The 18170-nt window shown below is 38.5% G+C and overlaps 1 protein-coding gene across 3 annotated transcripts; it reads left to right on the forward strand.

Annotated features, from left to right (window-relative positions):
• The first annotated feature begins 694 nt into the window (after positions 1-694).
• On the forward strand, positions 695-9905 carry SCL30 (SC35-like splicing factor 30). 3 transcript variants are annotated; one of them, XM_077382910.1, is made up of 10 exons: positions 852-885; positions 3476-3571; positions 4623-4775; positions 4926-5003; positions 6233-6397; positions 6522-6562; positions 8253-8337; positions 8447-8635; positions 9407-9529; positions 9624-9905. In XM_077382910.1, the coding sequence occupies exons 3-9, from the start codon at positions 4630-4632 to the stop codon at positions 9522-9524; spliced, it is 822 nt and encodes a 273-aa protein (XP_077239025.1). In that variant the 5' UTR covers positions 852-885; positions 3476-3571; positions 4623-4629; the 3' UTR covers positions 9525-9529; positions 9624-9905. The 3 variants fall into 3 exon arrangements, with proteins under 3 accessions (XP_077239022.1, XP_077239024.1, XP_077239025.1); XM_077382907.1 differs by lacking the exons at positions 852-885; positions 3476-3571 and adding an exon at positions 695-849; XM_077382909.1 differs by lacking the exon at positions 3476-3571 and having other exon boundaries at positions 742-885.
• Positions 9906-18170: the final 8265 nt, after the last annotated feature.

Genomic DNA, 18170 nt, shown 5'->3' on the forward strand with positions numbered 1-18170 from the left:
CATAGAAATATCACATGCGTTGTACAAATAGAAGCCACAGTTGGCCGGATGCCTGCCTCCATTGGCAAAACTTTTCTTTATTGGAGGTGGACAGAATGGCAATAAGCTCTATGCAGAAGAAACCATTTGTGTGTGTGTTTGAGAGAGAGAGAGAGAGAGAGAGAGAGAGAGAGAGAGAGAGAGAGAGAGAGAGAGTGAGTGAGGGTCATCTCATGTGGGTTTACTTCCTTTTACCAACGTTGGCACATTGCTTGAATTAGATTTGACAATATTTAATAATGAATTACAGATAGGGGACTGATATTTCCTCCCCCCCTTCTTATGGATAAAAATCCTCCCCCCCTTAACATTATCCGTTAAGTTTTAAAGGCAAGGAAAAACGTTACAGAGGGTGAATTTATCCTCTAGCAGCAGCGAACCATTCTCACAAAAACCGTTAAGGGGCGCCCTGGGGAGGGGGAAGGGGGGGGGGGGATGATAAATGAGCCCCTTTTTATCACTTTGGTCCGGGTTCACAAAATTGTTCACAAAATTGTGACCCGTAAAATTCTGGGTGACCCGGCCAGTACCCGGACCCATACGGGTTGGGTGAAACCTTCACCCACCTACCTGTTTGCCAGTTCTATTTGATGTTCTAGTTTTTGAACTAAAAGTTAGAATTGGGTAGAATTGGAATCAGATACTGATTCCAGCCCCTCATTCCGGCAATCCAAAAGCACTTGTTTTCTTCGAGGTGTGCAATCTATAAATAGAAAAACACATCTCTGTAGGGTTTTAAAGTGAGAAGGCAAAAAAAATAAAAAAATTCTCGCTCAATCTTATTCTCTTCTTCGTTATTTCTCTTGTACGGTAAGTTCGGAACCCTTTCGTTCTCTTCCACCCAAGGTTTGATCTTTCTCCTCTTTTTTACTTTTATGTTCTTTTCTTTCTATTTCTGTTACCAAACTCGAATTCCCTCAGAAACCCTAATCTGTTTTCCCTTCTATTAATGGTTTAGGGTTAGGGTTTATCCTTTTCTTTTCTTCTTCATGTGTCTAATTTCTTCCTCTTGGTTGCATCTCTGCATTTATTTAGGTTTCTTGAAGCCCTTTTTTTTTCAGATAAAGCCCTAGTTTGTATGTTATTGAAGCATTTATTGTTGCTTTTCTGAACAATCTTTTCCAATTACTTTCCATCACTCTCTCCACTGGATAAACCAAGAATTTCGGTTTCTTTTTCTTATTATTCTCGTCTTCTTTGATTTTAGAATGAAATGCTTGAAAAAAGGGTTCAATACTTCAATCACCTTAAGGGGTCGTTTGGATTCGCAGATTGTAGAATCTTGGATTACCTCCCTCTAAAATCCTGGATGGGGGTGGGGGGGGGGGGGGAACCGTCCGTAGTTTTCTGATTTCTCACCCTTCTTTCCGTCAAGTGAGAGAGCAGGAGATCGTCCCGTGTTTACAAGTTTTAGAAATCTCAAGATGGGGGAGAGATTTCTAAAACCTGGATTTCTTACTTAAAATCCAGGATAATGGATTGTAAAATCCAGAATTTTACACCGCTTTCAAACTAAAACCTGGATTGCCCCTAAGTGTGTTGAAAGATGTTTTTAACTTGGCCCTTTTCGTTTGAGATTGTGACAACCGATTGGGAGTCCTGAACCAATCGTTGGACTCAAAATTAAACATAATTTGAGTCCAATAATCACTTTAAGGTTTTCAATCGGTTGTCACAACCTCAAACCAACGGGGCCTTAGTTGCAATAAGTAGAATTAGACAGAACCAACAACTGATCAAGTGGTTGAGATTAAGGTGGGACCAGTTAAGTGTTAGAGAAGAGTGAGATTCTTGGAGTTTCAACACCTGGTTTGCTATTTCTTTGTTTCTCTGTTATGGTTTAGGGTTAGGGTTTATCCTTTTCTTTTGTTCTTCATGTTTCTTGTTTCTAATTTCTTCCTCTTGGTTGCATCTCTGCATTTATTTAGGTTTCTTGAAGCCTTTTTTTTTTTTTTTTTTTCAGTTGAAGCCCTAGTTTGTATGTTATTCAAGCATTTATTGTTGCTTTCTGAAAAATCTTTTTCAATTACTTTCCATCACTCTTTTCATTGGAAGAACCGAGAAATTCGGTTTCTTTTTCTTATTATTCTCGTCTTCTTTGATTTTTGAATGAAATGCTTGAAAAAAGGGCTCAATCACCTTAAGTGTGTTGAAAGATGCTTTTTCTTAGGCCCTGTTAGTTTTCTTGTGCCAGTTGCCAACTGATTGTGAGAACTAAACCAGTTATTAGACTCAAAATTAAACATAATTTTGAGTCCAATAATCACTTTAGGGCTTACAATCAGTTGTCACAATCTCAAACGAACCGGGCCTTAGGTGCATTATGTAGAATTAGACAGAACCAACAAATGATCAGGTGGGACCAGTTAAGTGTTAGAGAAGAGTGAGATTCTCGGAGTTTCAACACCTGGTTTGCTATTTCTTTTGCTTTCCTATGATGTTAAAAGCAAGGTTAAGCAAGGGTTGTGCCTCTTGCTCAATTGGTTGAGGCTTTGTTCTGCAAACTTGACGTCTGAGGTTCAATCCCGGCTTGCATACCAAAAAAAACAGGGTCAGGCAAATGTTGACCTCACAGATAAAATTATACATCACATGAAAGTATTCAACAGTCCATGAAGAATTAATGTCATTTCTTGCCCTAGAAAGATGATTTAGTAAATCATATTCATTGTTAGAAAAGATGTTTGCATTTGCTTTGTTGCAATGGTATTGGCAATAGCAAGTATTGGTCTACCGTATGCTAAAATATTTCGACTCTCGATAGATTTTATGCCTTCAGTCAATTCTGATGCTGTGGATTGCATCACAAGTCCCAAAGGAAGAGTCTGTTTTCCAAGAATTTTCTTGGTAGTCCTGTAACAATGGATGGTTTGTTGAATTAGTAGAATTTTGCAGGATTTGTATGAGTTTACCCTGATGCTAAAATAAACCAGGGAACTGATTCCTCAATATGAAACTTCTACGCCTTGATATCTGACGTGGGTGGACTTGCGGAAGTGCTGATAAAACGTTGTAGGATTTTTCAAGTGACTGGTTCAAGGAAATTCACTAAGCAAGAGGCTCAATTATATCTCAATTATCTTAGCCTTCAATGTGAATTGCAAGTGAAATGTGGTGCATGTACTATGAATAAATATCTATATACATTACATGTGAAATTTCAAATTTGGGATGTATTAAATTATCAGACATGTGTGATTGTGCTTGCCACTGGGTGTTCTTTTTTTATACCAAACCAAATTTAAAACCTTGCGTACAAGTGTTCTAGCCTTTTCATTTGGAGGTTTGTGAACTGGTACCATATTAATTGTGCAAATTATTTCATCTCAATGTAGTTGAACAGGAGCCATTAAAAAAATTATAGTTGAAGGGGATTCCATTGGCTCACATAATTATAATAATCTTATAGCCTACTTCTCTCTTCTTTGTTTTGAAGCACTTGGCAAGAGGTCCTTTGTAACATGATGCGTAAGTGGGAATAGAACTAATAGAAACTTAGCACCATATTTTCAAGCCTTTCACTTCTTTAAAGGTGCCACTCTCTGCAAACTCTCAAGCTGTCACACTTTTACTCATTTTGAAAATCAAGTTCGTCATTGTCCAAATGATATATACTTATTCCTGTCTATTTTTAAATTTTGCCTATTTATAATAAAGCAATCATTTTCATCACTGTCCACATGATATATTCATATTCCTGTCTATTTTTAAATTTTGTCCATTTTTAATAAAGCAAAGAAGAGAATAAATATTGTAAAACTTGTTATATACTTTTAAGAGTGATCTTATATTTAGAAGGACTAGCATTCAATATTTCAAACCACAGTAACACCCTGAGATGGTGATATACTGATTGTAAGCAATTAGAACACATAATGCATTACAACCAAGGGAATTACTTAAATATTCTTAAAGGAAATTTAGTGAATGCACTGGATCATTCCCCTCAATGAAATAACAAAACCTAAATATGAATCCTGTCAGAATGGCACAGATAGATCCCATGAAATTGTCCTCTCCATCCTATTTCTCTCTCTCCAGGCTTCCTCTTTACTGCCCGACTTCCAACCAGATACCAACTGCTTTATCTTTTCTATATCTTGATACTATCTTCTTGGAACTTGTTTGAAATTGCCAATAACCTTCTCTCTCCCCCTCTACTGATTGAGAAAGGAGTTACTTTCCCAAGACATAAGGCACCTTTCTATTGTTTTACAATTGGGACCCCCTTATGAGCTTATCCAATCTGTTCTTAAATATGGATGTTATATGGTTATTGCAAAGTCAGCGTATTGAGCACAGAACCCTGTTGTCCATTTTTGAAATCTTTCTCACTACATCGGGAGGTTGGTTATTTTAACAGAACTAATCAAAACCTGTGATTTTTGCACCGAAGCTCTTTTCGTCATGCCTCCCGCTAACTAATAGACATGGCATGTATATGATTTCAATGCCTATCTTCCATGCCTTTTATTCCTGTTTGGACTATTGTTTTTCATTGCTGTGCTCTTTGTTTGCTATTCTTTCCTCTAATCCATTTTATTTGAAAATCGCACATAACTTAAATGTCTGTATGCTTATAGTCCTATCATGAGGAGGTACAGTCCGCCCTACTATAGTCCTCCAAGGAGGGGATATGGTGGTAGAGGAAGAAGCCCCCCAAGAAGGGGATACGGTGGGCGCAGGGAGCCGAATAACGGGAGTCTTTTGGTTCGGAACATTCCCCTCAATTGCAGGTAACCGTGTGTAGAAAGTTGTGATAGCTAGGCTTCTTGCATACATTTTGGGGCAAAATATGCTTGTTTGGGTATGGAGTTTGCTCTAAGTTTCGTGCATCGTGTTCAGCATCTCCATGACTTTTACTGTTTCTTTCATCATAAATGCAGACCAGAGGATCTTCGAGTTCCCTTTGAAAGATTCGGACCAGTGAGAGATGTGTATCTACCAAAAGACTACCATTCAGGGTTAGTTTTCCTCGACTGTTCTAGTCACAGGGATTTGATGGATGCTCCAGCTTGTTTGAACTTTATACTGTACCATTTCATTCTACTTTTCTTATCCAGTATTCAATTTTCACTTTACCAATTTGCAGGTCTCTTTCTAAGTACAATTAATTGCTATATAACTTCTAGACGAAGTCTTAATTGCTATATAACTTCTAAAGAAAGTGTAGATAGTATTTCATCGATGGTTCAAACCTTATATATGCTTATTTCCAACATGGTGGTTAATGTGGCATCCTCCTTTTGTAAAACTGTTTCCTGCTTTCTCCTCAGGTACTTTGATCAGATGGGTAAATAGGAAAAGTTTTTTCTTGGAAAGGAATTGTTTCTTTCTAAGTACAATTATTTGCAATATAACTTCTAAAGAAAGTAATAATTGCTATATAACTTCTAATGAAAGTCTGGATAGTATTTAAGCAATAGTTCAAACCCTACATATATGTTATTTCCAACATGGAGGTTAATATGGCATCTTCCTTTTGTAAAACTGTCGCCTTCTGTTTCCTGCTTTCTCCTCAGGTTCTTTGATCAGATAGGTAAATAGGAAAAAAATTTCTAGGAAAGGAATTCTGCTTTTGCTATCACATCCATTGTTTTGATTTTATAGTGGGTTGATCTTTGAACTGGTTCTCAGGGGGTGTGTTGGTTTGAAGTTACAACAAGCCCCGCATTTGACGAAGGCCACTGTTAAGCATTGCCTAATTTATTGGTTCTTTCGATGGTATAGAGTCATGTTCAAGTGAAGAATATGAAGAGGAATTATGTAATTTATCTCTATAGAAGTTTATTGAGGAGAAGATAGTTGACCAATTGAAGTGGATTGCATTAGAAGATAAGTTTGGAGCAACGTTGAATTCAAGTGCTTCATATATTTACAAGCATGTGAAGAATTTGAAGTTTCATGCATTTTTTGAAGTCGCCGTACATAAGGGTTTTAGAAGAAAGGTCAGCCACTAATGCTTGGACTGCTAACTCCTTTTACATTAACCACACAATTTGTGGAAGTGCTTTAAAGCTGGTATGTAGGTCACATCAGGAGTTTAGGGAGGCATACTAAGTGATAATGATGCGATTAGTATGCCACTGTGGTTTGTGCCTGGCTCACGTTGCTTGACTTAAAATCATAATCAGTGCTATTGCTCTTCGATTGTACTTATCAATATAAGACTTTGATAATTTGTTCAATGCAGGGAACCTCGAGGATTTGCATTTGTGCAGTTTGTTGATCCTTATGATGCCTCAGAGGCCCAGTATCACATGAATGGGCAACTTTTTGGTGGGCGGGAGATAACTGTGGTTCTTGCTGCGGAGACCAGAAAAAGGCCCGAGGAGATGCGTACTAGAGCCAGAGTTAGGTGTGTTTACTATTTGTATTTCTCACCTCATTTCATTATGCTTGATGCTTTGAACTGACTTAAGGATGCCTTTTATATTTATTCCTCCAAATTTTACATTTTTATGATTATAATTTCTGTACAGAGGTCCTTCAGACTATGGACGACGACGTTCCTCTCAATATGGTAAATTCTCACTGAATTGTTTAGTGATTACATTTTTTCTGACTGTTACTTTGTAGCATTCTGGTTTCATCTGTTGTCACATGTTCTTTTCTTTTGTTTGATTTTTACTTGAGCATTTTGGTCAATCTTTTTAACATTTCCGTTCAAAAAAAAATATTAGTGTGAACATCTGATTTCATCAACGTCCTGGCATCCATTTAAAAAAAAAAAACTGTTTTCATCTTAAAAATAGATGTAAAAATTGATCTTTTTTCTTTCAACTTTTTTAGGACTAGTAAAAATGGACGTGCAGCCTCTCTCTCTCTCTCTCTCTCTCTATATATATATATATATATATATATATATATATATGAGAGAACGGTTCCTACACACATGTGTAGATAAGTTATCTACACACTAGCTTAAAATACAGTGGGGGCCACATTATTTGGGTGATCCAAACCATTCATTTTTAAGGCCCTCTCATAGATAGGGTGTCCACAAAAAATCAGATCCATAGGATCATCCTCACAATTCGAACTGTGGAGGCAAAAACTGGACTAATTTGTGAAGGTTTAAAGACATCCATTTTACCTCCACAAATCGTAGGGTTGGGTTGATCCTATGGATCTGATTTTTTGTAGACACCCTATCTATGTGAGGGCCATTAAAATGGATGGCTTGGATCACCCAAACAATGTGGGCCCCCATTGTATTTTAAGCTAGTGTGTAGAGAACTATCTACACATATGTGTAGGAACCGTTTTCTCATATGAGAGAACGGTTCCTACACACATGGTTTTCTCTCTCTCTCTCTCTATATATATAAAGTTTTATATCCACATAAAGGATGGATTGCAACTGTGAATGCTTGTAAAAATGTCTTTCCATGGTTTTCTTCCAAAGATGATAGCAAGCCATTTGCCTTAAATAATGATAAGTTAGTTATATTGAGGAGATTGACAACGGTTCTCATTTGCTTAATATGATCATATATATAACAGAGAGGGATTTCAAATGATAACAGGGTGTTTTAACCGTAGTATTTGTCTTAAATTTTAAATTTTAGTGGGGAAAGATCATCTTTATTCTTCCCTTCACTTCCCAAAAGTAACTCTCAAAGTTTTTAAGTCTCATATTTTATATTATTCTAAAAGTGAATGTTAACCACTCTTCGCTGCAAATGTATTCGATAAGATAGAAATGTACGTGGCATTTTTTTTATTAGAGAAATTAGACCTCAGCAGATCGGAGGGGCAGGAGCAGCTTATGGAGAAGATTTTCAAGGCACAGCCTATTTACTCCAGGGCCCAACAAATGAACTGTTTAGATCACCCAAACAATGCTGGGGGCACTGTTTTTGTTGGGCTGCATGTGAATGCACGGCTGGGCACCATATAAATTCTCTTTTATAAAGTCATTTGACATATTATAAATATGAAGTGTTCTTTATACCATTCTTTATACCATGTTTTCATAATGGGCTGTGATAAATTCACCCCCTTCTAGGATGAATTCACCCCGTATTTTTAAAAACAGACTGTACAGCCCACACCATAGGATGATCCAAACCTACTTGATCATTACTGTTTGGATCATCTACTAGAGTGAACCTGGCTTACTAATTTTGTGATCTGCTTTATCTGTGTATGTGAATGAAATGATTTGTACGGACTTTGCTTTGCAACATTCTAATTTTTGCTATATTTAGGACGCTCTCGCTCTCGTTCAGTATCTCGTTCACGCTCTCCTCGTTACCCTTCAAGTTCTAGAATTCGGCACCGGTCGAGGTCGAGGTAAGCTGTCAAGGCGCCTAAACTCCTGTTATTAAGTTATTTATATAGTTCAAAAAAATTAATAGGGAGAACCAGTGAAAAGAGGTGCCTTAACTTGATGATTTATCAGATCCTACTCTCCTGCTCCAAGACGGCGAGCTGACTACTCTGTTTCCCCTGGGAGAAAGGAAGCAGACCATCAGAGATCCTCAAGGGAACGTTCACAAGAACGAGATGATGGTCATAATCGCAGAAGATCATACTCTCCAGCAGGTTACAGTGACCCAAACCGGAATGAAGCTGGCAACGGGTATCGCGAGTAAGTTAAATATCCATTTCACGAGCACCTTGATCTTTCAATTTTAGCAATTCCTCTTTCTTCCCGAAAATACATATTCCTTGAAGAATGTGTGCTTTCCTGTGGTGATTGATATCATGTGATCATTGCTTTTGCCTACTCCCATTTGTTATTTGCCTCAGGGTTTGGTATTTTACAAGTGCTTGTATGCATGTGGAATCATCATAAACTAGAAAAGCAAAGGGACTGATTTGTGTCTAACAGTGAAGATGCATTTGAAGGAAGATAATTTCTCTTCTGCCGGAACTATTAGTCATTTTCTGTTTTTATATCCATTTCATTAGCTCTTTGATCTTTCATCCTTATCATCTCTGATATTATAGAAAATTAGATTTTTTTTCTTAAACCTTGTTTGCATGCTTATGGCAATTTAATTCTATATGTTCATGCTTTCGCATATTTCTGCTTGTTATTTTCCTTGTGGCTGGGTAGTAGCAAGTCCGTCTATGCATATTTCTGCTTGTTATTGTCTTGTGTCTGATATTGAGAAAAGGTTTTGAAGGATGAGATGCTACATTGTGTGTCCATATTTTGTTTTTAATGTGCCTAGCTCGCTCGGCCAGTCAACTCAGGCGACATTTCGTGTTTAAGATAGATCCATCCCCACTGTAAATTTAGATTTTTTCTATTCATCCTTTTGAGGGTAGGATGGAAACCTAAAAATTGACATGACGACCCGAGTTCCCATTTCTTTGGATACATGTACCATATTTACCTATGGTGTGATTGCAGAAGGGATACATTCGATGCTGAGGAACGCAGCAGTTGGAGATCGCCTGTTCGTGGCTCGAGATCACCATCTGGATCACGTTCGAGGTCTGTTGAATTGTCTCTCAGTCGTAGCAGATAACCGAGGCAAGATAATTCAACCATAGCCTTCATTTATTTATTTATTACTATCTAAAATTGTGTTTTTTCTGCCTTAACGCCGTCGTTTTGTATCTCGCAGCTGGGGAATATGTTTGCTGTGTGCTTTTGTGGTAAATGTAGAAGTAGGGAAGAACTTTGGTCAATTAGGTTATCTCAACCCTCACAAACATGTGGTCATTCACAGCTGCTTCTCTCCTGCTTGCAAGGACTACTTGAATACTGTTAGAAAATGGAGTAGACTTTTTTTCTGATTGAATACACTGTGTAGTTTACTATTATAATCATTTTCTCTCCCAAACTGATTAGCAAAATATCCTACCTACATGCGTGCCTAGATTAATAATATGTTTGTTGTCCAAAACTTTATCATGCTATTTACTTGAACCTTGTGATTTGTTGAAATTAGATTAGAGCTGAAAATGGGGTAAAACTAGATATATCCATTAAATGATTAGGAAGGATTGTGCTTTTTCAGACATAAATCCCCAACTCTTGCACACAAAATGGTGTGGGCTCATGATTAGAGTGATTTTTATAACACTGTTATATCATTATCCTTAGCGTTTTCAGAAGTCAAAGGGCTAGTCCATTCCTTGTTTACCCAACCTGAGATTTGTGTAAATATCTGGAGGGTTCGAATGCAATGCATTTTGTTGTTTGGATTTACAAGCTCAAAAGTCACCTCCCAAAGAAGAAAGTTTCCCTTCTGTCACTTACAAAAAGATTTAGTTACTTTCGTGGAGAAAGTCAATAATTAAAAACTATAGTTTCCTGCTTGTATACTGTGGATAAGCTCAACTTCTCATCACAGTTAACTTCTAAGGAGAATTGATCCCATCCCCCCTCTTTTCCTGGCCATTGAATTGCAACTGATTTCATATAATAAGCAATTGGTTGCAACGAATTCATCCCATCAACTCTCGAGGTGCAGATTTTCTAATAAAAACATATTATTGCGTTGATTCAAGTTTCTCTGAAGCAGAGGATTATAAAGGTAGGGAGGCTTTTTTAAGGTTTTTGAAGGTGGCATCGATATATTGTTTGGTCACATTTCTAGCCATTTCCGGGCGAGAAATAGAACCAGCATGAAGAACTGTTGTCCCTCTAGGGATAGGACTCGAGGAGGAAGAAAGCGCGACAGTGGTGGTTCCAGGCCAAGAGGTGGCAGATTTGTCGAAGTCATGTGGTTCAGGGAACTGACCTTGGGGGTCCGAACAGGAGGGTGACTTGGCTTTGGTTCATAATTGTGGTTTGCAGAGTTTTCAGAAGGTTGTGGAAGGCAAAAGCATAACCGTAGTCACAGGATTTGAAATAGATCCAGATTCATTAATTTTAGGAGGATAGCATGTTGGAAGTGCGTAAAATACTGGAGTTCGGCTGATGTAGAGGTCGAGAAGAGAGGTTGGGCTGTTCTTGCTGGTGTTCTGAAAAGGGGGAAAATTCTCTTTCGAGGCCTTTTGGTGTTTTGCTAAAGGTATTGGGCTGCTCGTTGATTAATCTTGTTAGTTGGAATAGCGTCTATGGCATTAAGATGCACCTTAGGTGGTGGGAGGTTCTTGGGCTTCCATCGGACGCCTGGTCTGGCGAGACCTTCGAAATAATCAGAGGTCATCTTGGGAGGGCAATGTCATCTGATCATTCGTCGATGGTTTTAAATTTCAGCCGAAATATTTCGTTTCGACTGAAATATTTCGGTTTCGGCTGCGACCAAAATGAAATTTACATGTAGTAGTTTCTTTACAAGATTTCTGCGGCGAAATTAATTTCACCGAAATTTCAGTTGGAATTTCGTTTTTAGCTTTTTTTACAAAATTTCCACCAAAATTGTAAATAGATCCATCGAAATTTAAGAAAAGTCCACCAAAATGTTATAATTCCCTCCGAAATTTATGAAATATTCACCGAAATAGCCAAAATTTCCACTGAAATCACCGAAATTTTAGACTTTTCAGCCGAAATTAAAAAGAAAAAAACGAAATCATAATCATATTTTTACATGATTTCGGCCGAAATTTAAGCCCAAAACCGAAACGTGGTGACCGAAACCGAAATTTAAAACCTTGCATTCGTCCCATATGGGACATGGTAAAGTTGCCACTTGTCTATGTGTGTGGATGACACAATTTTGTCCCGATAAAGTAATTATCGATCTGGAGCTTTTGACGGAATCACAGTCTGGATCGAGGCTAGAGCTGAGGCCCTTTCTGGAGTCCGCATCGAAGGCTGTTCGTCCAGCCGATGCTCAGTTGAGGAGGGCAACCCGTTAGGGTGCTTTCACCGTAGTCCTCCTGCAGCGATTGTCTCTGCTGGTGATGTGGTGGTTCCGGACCTTCCTGTCCGCCATTGGGACGTGCTACCCGGGGAGTTTCCAGTTGGTGTTTGAGCGACTGGAAGTACTGGTTGCAGGTAGGGAGGTGGAGTTCTGGGAGCAGGGCCTCTGGTTGCTCGCAGTCGACGATAGATGGTGATGTGTCATGATCAGACAACAGATGTGTTCGAGCCTGAGGTTTGTACCTGCAAGCCTAGGTGTTTCTCTTTCGATCCTGATGGCTTGGATTGGGATATAGTTTTGCTGGGGTTCTAATTACCTTTGAAAAAGCCATTAAAGGCAGTAGAGGTTAGGTCGCTGTCATTGACGGAGCATCGCCTGCAGCTGTGGGGGTTTCCTTGCTGATGATGAAACCTACATGTGTCGAGAGGCATTATCTGAATAGGGTCTACAGCTGGCCAATTAGAATTCACGATCAACAAGCTAGAGGTGGGCCTTGTTTTCTAAAAGCTCCCTTAGTTTTGAATTTTCAAATTGACAACTGGCGACCCAGCTCTCACACGAGTTGGAGAACCAGGCACCCCTCCCCCGAGTATGAGACATGTAGGTTGCTTGAAGCGGAAGACACTAGATGGACACCTGTTTTAGCCCGTAATGTGGCGCCAGCATTGGTATCATCAAAAAGCATCATTGTCATCTAGTGTCGCAGAAATTTCTCCTCTGACTCAGGTTTGAATAGTGCTAACTCTAGTGATTTGAGTAAATTACTGTAGATTTCTTTTGTCGCATGCAGGTGAGACACTGCAACTGGTGCTGACAGACAATGTGAACGAGGGGGCTTCGGTGACTCTTGTTATGATTCAAGCAAGGGACACAACTTTGGCTTCCCTGGTGTTAGGTCTAGTTATTTAACCTGATTCATTAGTTGTGAGACTACCAATGAGTTGGCAGCGACAGTCTTGGGCTAGATGAGCTGGCTATCGCACTGATAGTGAACGGATTGGTTAGGCCGCTCAATTTGGATTTAAATGGAGGTCGCCCTCTTGGATTTTAGTGGGATGGAAGAGAAAAATCCATCTCGGATCTGGTGGATAACCACATTATGGTGATGAGCAGCATTTTAGGGTTGTCTTTCGTCTCCCTGAAGAGGAGGCCATAATGTTTTTTTACAAAGCTGAGCTTAAAAACAAGAATGTGAAAGATCAGCTAGATTCGGCATGAAATGATAAGATCCAGGGGAACGCTTAGGGGGTTGGTTAAACTCCAATCAAATGTAAACTGCAAGTTCGCTTTTTGAAGAAACAGAAGCTGTAGGGCCCGATCAGGAGGCAACAATTGTTTGGGGGACTTGGTTCTCAACAAGAGGAATTCCAATGAAAACCCTTCGTTGGAATGTGAGGGGCTTGGGATCCGCATAAACGATTGCCCAAGTTAAGGAAAAGTTGAGAATTAATGGCACTCTGATCTTCTAGTCTCCAGGAAACTACAATAGCTGGTTGCAGCTATTCCCTGTTAGAGATTTGGTGTGCAATTCAAGGCTCTGCTTCTCTAGTTTGGATTCTAGTGATGCTGCTGGTGGCATTCTTGTTGCCTGGGATGGAGCCTAGGTAGAAGTTACAACTACAAGAGAGGCTGTCTGTTCTTTCACTGTGTTGGTGCGATTCAAGCTAAAAATGAAGGATCATTGTGGGTGTTTTCTAGTGTGTACTGCCCGTTCACTACTGGGGATCATAATATCTTTTGGGATGAGCTAGATGCTATCAGAGGTAGATGGCCTATGCTGTGGTGCATTAGGGGGATTTTAATGTTACCATATTCATAAAAAACTGATTACATTGCATCGGGAAGCGGAAGCGGGAAGTTGGGGTCAACTTGGGTTGGGTTGGGTTGAGCTTTTTCTAAAAAAGATATTTGAATCAACCCAAACCTGACCCGGCTTTTTGGTAAAAGCTCAATCTGAATTCCAAAAAATCGACCCGAGTTGCACCCCAGCGAGAAGTGAGGGCTCTTCGAAACGGAGAAAGTGGGAATCATGATTGGTCAGGGAAGCGACGGGAAAGCGTGAAGGGAAGCGCCAGGGAAATGAACAAGAAGCAAAAAAATAGTGAAAAATTATCGAAAATGTAAAAATAAAATAATTGTAAAAATTTAGTGACAAATAAAAATAAATTTTTTTGGAGAAACAATTAGAAATAAAATTTAATAATCTATTTTCCAATATTTGTAAGATTTAAACACATGTAAATTCAAGTTTTCAAGTAAAATAGCCAATCAAATATAACCACTGTAAACAAATCAAAGTTCTAACAAACGTTAACCATTAAACAAAATATCATAATAAAAGTTAGTGCAAAATTTTCTCAACTCTAAAATGGGCAATTAACTTATTAATCACTTAAATAATTAAATAATTAATCACTTAAATGAAGAAACTGACGTCGCTTTTCGTTTTAATTGAATATAACGATACATATGCATGAAAATGAAGTGTGATAAATGGATATGTTTTTTATTGAAATGTACAATTAATAATTTAAATAAAGTAACTAACTTATCTCATATATGAATTATGGAGAATAGCTTATGAACATATAATCTATAAATGTTATTTTTCATAAAAACACCTACACACTAAAATGAACATTAAAGTATTGAAGTGTTAAAATATTAATTTAGTATTTTAATTTAATTAATTACCGTCACAACTGAAATCAACTTCTTATTTTTCTTGTTTTTCTGATTCGTTTCTTCCACTCTTATTTTAATCAATCAATTAAGAGCAATTTAATCAATATTTAAAAAATAAAAAATTAAAGAAAATAGAGAATATGCGAAATAAATAGCTATGATTTAATACAAACTTAAAATTGAAAAAAACAAGATAGGATGAAATGAATAAAAAAAGGAAAAAACAGAAACAAATTCAGAAAAAAAATTAAAAAAATATAGAAAATACGCTTCCCAAAATTGAGAAGCGTGCTTCCCCAGTTTTTGGGAAGCATCACATTTACCGCTTTCTAAACACGATTCTCAGAAGCTCGCTTCCCACTTTCGTGGGGCAATTCCTGTAAGCTTGGGTTGCACCGGAATCTCCTCTAGCATGCTAGCCTTTTCTGAGTATGCTAACAGGTGTGCTCTGATTGTCAGCCTCTGTCAAGGGCAAATTTTATGTTGTCAAGAAGTTAAGTCGTAGTAGGCTTGATTGATTCCTGGTTTGCTAGTCTTGGTTGGATCGATTCCCAAACTTGTGCCAGATTGTTTTGCCTAATCCTATCTTTTTTTTTGGTTGGTAAACTTAATCCTATCTTTGATCAATGTCTGACTCTTCTAGATCTGAAGATTAGCATTTGAGGTCCTATTCCTTTTAGGTTTGAGCTTGCTTGCTTGGTTCTAGGAACCTAATATGACAGAGAAGCTGGCTAAGTGATGGTCTGAAGCTAAAACTTTCGGCCCAGCATATGGCAGAATAGGGGCAGAAATTGCAATACGTTGAGGCTGAACCCAGAAGGTGGTGTTGTGAAGAGGAGACGAATAGATTTTAAAAAAGTTGATTTGCTGAGTAAGGATTAAGGAGCTTGAAAATAACATAGACCATGGTGCTTCCTCTTAGCAAGAGGAGATCTAGATTGAGGCTCTAAAAGAAGTTTCAGGAAGACTTAATGTGGAGACAATGATCTATAGTGAGGTGGATTTAGTAGGGGGAAAAAACACTACATACTTCCATGGCATTGCTAGTGCGAGAAAGGGTAACAAGTTCCATTCTTTCTGACAAGTGAAGAAATAAGCGAGGATTAGAAGACAATTATTGAAGGAATTGTGTACTTTTATCGATCCTTGTACTCATCCGATGATTCAATCCTTTTCCAACTAGAGGGTCTTGCTTTCAGCATAGAAGACCCAGAGAGCAGCCGCTAGCTTGAAGAAAGGTTCAGTGAGGAAGAAATTAGTAGAAGTTTGTTCTCCATGAGCGGAGATAGTGCTTCGGGACTATATGGTTTTTGTTTGTCCTTTTTTTTTCCTGGAATATTGAGACTCAGCTGAATTTGATCTGATGGCCTTGTTCGACAAGTTCCATTGTAGCCCGCCTCTGGACGATAGTACAAATGGTACATTCATAGCCCTTATTTGAAAGAGAGACGATGCAGAAAGAGTGTTGGATTTTAAACACATCAGTTTGGACGTGATCATATGTAATAAACAAAGTGCTTGCGAATAGAGTAAAGAAGGCTATGGACGTGATCATATGTGATAAACAAAGTGCTTTCATTCAATGTAGGCGGATCATAGATGGATATCTTATTTCCAGTGAGTTAGTGGATCATTATTCCCAAAGAGGAAAGGGGTCCTATGCTTGGATATGGAGAAGACATGATAGAATTGAGAGGGGCTGTTTGGACTTCATTCTGGAGTGGATGGTTTCGGTGCCAAGGGGTGACCCTGATTATAAATTGTATCTCTTCACCATAGTTTTCTATTCTAGTCAATGGATCTTCGCATGACCTCTTTTAGAGCTCACCTGCAATCTCAGGATGATATTGTCAAGATTTCTCTTCTTCAGTTCGCAGATGATACTCTATTGTTTAGTAGTGCAGATGAAGAGAAGATAAAGAACCTCAAAGATGTCATTTGCTACTATGAAGTGACTACTGTCTACTTCAAGAAGTCCTTGATCATGGGGATTCACTTGAGTGAGGAAAAAGGGCAGGGTTTTGCCACTATCATTGCTTGTAGTGAGGACCAACCCAGTACTTGGGCCTCCCAATTATTGGTAGAACCTCCCATAAAGCTGTCTGGGATCCAGTTGTAAAAAAAATTGAGGGGAAAAGAGCACTCTGTCTTTGCAAGGTAGAATCACTCGTATCAAGTAGCGCTCACCAATTTGCCTCTGTATTTTATGTCATATGCAAGTGCCTTATGAGTATGGTTGATATGATAGAGCAATTGCAGCGTAACTTTCTTTGAGATGACTCGGTGGTGCAGGCCGAATATTGGGGAGGAGAGAAGGGGGTTCTTGAATTCCTGACGAGTTTCTTGAAAATGTTTAAAAATATAGAAGGCTATAGATTTGATAAAGAAGGGTTAAAGATTGATTCTCAGGGAAGAGATTGACAAATATTGTTTCTTAAATGATTGGGTGGCTAGGTAAAGGTGTTGGTGGAGAGAAGGATGTGAAAAAAGGGAAGGAAAAGAAAATAAACAAAGAAAACAAGAAATAAATTACCTGAAATCACTCTAGATTACCTTAAGGCATCTCACACCATTGGATTTTGGCATAACACCACGATCTAAGGCATCGCACCATTGGGTTGTGGCATCACAGCATGATCTAGGCGTTGCACCTTGATATAATCAAGAATCACTCAAATAAAATCCCTAAATAATACCCAAACAATTTCATGAAGTAGCCCCCTTACATTTTGACAGCCACAAGGTAACACCTTATTTTTTAAAATTTAGCCAACCCAAATTCTTAAATCCAATGTCATGAGTTCTTCGTGCCTATTCAATGGGCAGTACATTTGGGATCTACAAGGTTGAAAACAGTTGTGGCACCACCGAGAGATTTTTATATCATGGATGGACCTTAGCATGGGAAGGCTCGACCTTGTAACCAGATTCCTTTCATTTCCTTCCAAATTGTAGAAAGAAAAGATTTTCCCCAAAAGAAATTCCATTAAAAATGTTTTTCTTGCAATCCAAACCGGGCCTAAGGATTTCAGGGAATTTTTTTAGCAGAAATTCTTTTCTCGGTGTCTTTTTTCGTTTCCATGATTTAGAGGGAAATGATTTGGTTATGGGCTTATTTAGAGATTCTCATTATACATTGAAGGTCAATATACTAAACCTCATCAAGGTAGGAAATCAAAGACTTTCAACTCCACTCTAGAGGTGCCCTCCCAAGCTAGTCTGTCACTCGAGAAGATTAAAACAAAACAAGCAACAATAAAAAACAATAGCACTACTATACTAAACTTCATCAAGGAGGTAGGAAATCAAAGACTTTCAACTCCACTCTAGAGGTGCCCTCCCAAGCTAGTCTGTCACTATTAGCCGACAATTTCCTCCACTTTATCCAATGTCTCGTCAAATCTATCTTGAAAATCTAAAGGATGGGTTGTGTTTCCCTTCAACCCCTATAACGTCCAGAAAATCTTAGTATACCATCCCTATTCCTTGATATACCTCTCAACTCTCTATTTCATTAGTGTCTGTGATCCCTGTAAGGCGAGAGAATGCCCAAATTGTGGGTCCACTCTTATTTCTTGAAAGACCGCCTATTCCTGCTGGCCCGGGATTTTCCAAGCTTGAACCATCAAAGTTTAATTTGAAGAATCCGCTGCACGGAGGCTCTCAATC

The sequence above is a fragment of the Tasmannia lanceolata genome, unplaced genomic scaffold (genome assembly GCF_043159265.1).
Source record: "Tasmannia lanceolata isolate RefF3 unplaced genomic scaffold, GAP_Taslan_0.1 ptg000006l, whole genome shotgun sequence".
NCBI lineage: Eukaryota > Viridiplantae > Streptophyta > Magnoliopsida > Canellales > Winteraceae > Tasmannia > Tasmannia lanceolata.